Here is a 2,184-nt window from a genome sequence, read left to right on the forward strand (position 1 = left end):
CCTGAGGTCCACCCACATATTTCTCTATGCTGGTTACACAACAGGTTCACAACTGCCTTAAGTAAAAAGAAGCAAACAACTGATCCAAAAAACAACAACAACAGCAACAATAAAAAAAATAAAAACAAACAAACAAAAAACCACATGAATTGAACTTTATTTTCCTAGGTTTTTGTTGTGAAATATCCAGGGACATCTAATGAACATCTAATGGACATCATTTGTTGTGAAATATCAATGGACATCTAATATCCATTAGAATGGTATGTAGTCTGTTTCCTTCAACAAACATCAAATGAGCATTTTCTCTGTGTCAGGGCCAACATCAAGCTCTAGGAATGAAGAAATGATAAAGATGAAGTCCCTGTCATCAAGAAACAATGCAGGACATAAGATTTGTATCTAGATCACTATGACCTACAGACACTACATGGGCTATAAGAAACATCTGTAGAATTCAGCAGATGTAGGGCTCTGACGTGCTTAAGGAACCCAGCAAGTCTTGTGAGGATCAGGACATCAAGTCACAGTGAGATGGAATGAACAACAAAAGTCTTTTTCACACTCTGCCTTCACTTCTATCTAGGAATTCTGACAGCCTCAGCTTCTGATAACTCATAGTAATTTCTTTGAATCATATTCCAGCTGCTTGCAACTGAGGAATCCAGCCCTGTGAACTGTGACACATTGGGATAGATCATCTGCTGCACTGCTGCTCTTCAATAACATATAGCCTGAAGCTTCAACTGGAGGACATATAAAAAACCTTCTTCCACCTTGTCCACAAGGCTTCCAGACTCCTGGATGGCTTGTTCATTTGTCTTCTTCTAAGGTAAGACTACTTTGGTATAGTACAATACCTGAATGTCCCATAAGCTCTGTGAAGGCAGCTTTAACACTCCTATTGTCTTCCAGGGAGTAGACAGGTGAAGTAAGGGAGGTTTAGGGGAAGGATGAAGAAATCCCTGTAAAAGGGCCCAAATAATCTAGTATGAGACCAAGCCAGAGAGGCCAGAAAAACCAGAGCAACAGAAGAAAGATGTGCTGAGTTGGAGATCTCAGACCTAAGTAGGACTGAGTAAGGAAGAGCAGAGACTTGGTTCTCCTTTATGACTGACCATGGCAGACACTGGCCTTGGCAAAGTGAACCATCACACCAGCTTAACATATTTGTGGTTTGTTTTATATTTTTTAAATGGAAGAGTAAGTATTAGTGTGAGAATTTCTACCAGAATCTATCCCCTAAATGTTTAGATTTTTGAAATTCATTTTTCTTCCCAGGGATGGCCTCTAACAGGTTATAACTGCTAGGCTATCTTGAGGACAGCTAAAGCTTCTGAAGAAGACAGAGAGACATCCAAACAATCCTAGTTCATCTTGTAACCATGTGTTACATATTTCTCTTCTAGATCCAGCACATTCACTGAGCAATGTCACAGCAGAAGCAGCAATCTCAGGGGGTTCCAGATGCTCCCAAATGTTCTCCTCCCCAGTGCCCAAATCTCTACATAGCTCCCTGCTCTGTTCCTTGTGGAGCTCCCATTTCAGGAGGTTGTGGTTTCTGTTCCCAAAAGCACCAGGCTCAGAGTCTGTCCTGCCCCCGGAGAGTTCGCCGCCAGAAGCCTAGCTGTATCAGTGGTGGCACAGTCCACTACTGCAAAGAAGAAGAATGTTAAGATGATCTGGTACAGAGGAGTGGGGCACAAGGACAACTGCTGTCATCTCACCCTGACGTCGTGTACTAATTCTAAGTGGAAGCCCAGGGCCTCTGCCTCTCATTGGGCTGAGAAATACTTCCTGCTTCCAGCCCTACAGAAATGAGAACTGGAGTGAGCAGTTCTTTTGCTTCTATCTCCTATCTACACCTTCAACTCAGTCATAATAAAGATGTGTGGCTGGAGTAAGCCTGTAGCCTCTGTGAATCTTTGAACCCCCAAGTTTCAAGGTAAATGCTGCTTCTCTTTTTTTACCTTCAAGGAAAGCTCATGCAGTTAATGTCTTTTTTAAAAAATAGGGGTTGGGGACTGGAATTCCAGTTCTTAGAAACCTCACAACCATCAGCATGTATCATACAGGATTCTAGCCCTGAAGGCTGCAATGCAATAAATTCAGATTGTGCACCTACTGTATACTGCCCTCTGCATTCACAGATGTAAGCAGGTTTGTCTCCTGCTCTACAAAAAT

At 42.3% G+C, this 2,184-nt stretch overlaps 1 protein-coding gene across 1 annotated transcript; it reads left to right on the forward strand.

Moving 5' to 3' along the window:
- Positions 1-531: 531 nt before the first annotated feature.
- Positions 532-1,904, forward strand: Lce6a (late cornified envelope 6A). Its single transcript, XM_005007973.4, has 2 exons — positions 532-832; positions 1,410-1,904. Exon 2 carries the CDS (start codon positions 1,431-1,433, stop codon positions 1,674-1,676), a length of 246 nt encoding a protein of 81 aa, XP_005008030.1. The 5' UTR covers positions 532-832; positions 1,410-1,430; the 3' UTR covers positions 1,677-1,904.
- The last annotated feature ends 280 nt before the right edge of the window (positions 1,905-2,184 follow it).

This window comes from Cavia porcellus, unplaced genomic scaffold (genome assembly GCF_034190915.1).
Source record: "Cavia porcellus strain 051 isolate PalLab524CR breed Dunkin Hartley unplaced genomic scaffold, mCavPor4.1 scaffold_1, whole genome shotgun sequence".
Taxonomy (NCBI): Eukaryota; Metazoa; Chordata; class Mammalia; order Rodentia; family Caviidae; genus Cavia; species Cavia porcellus.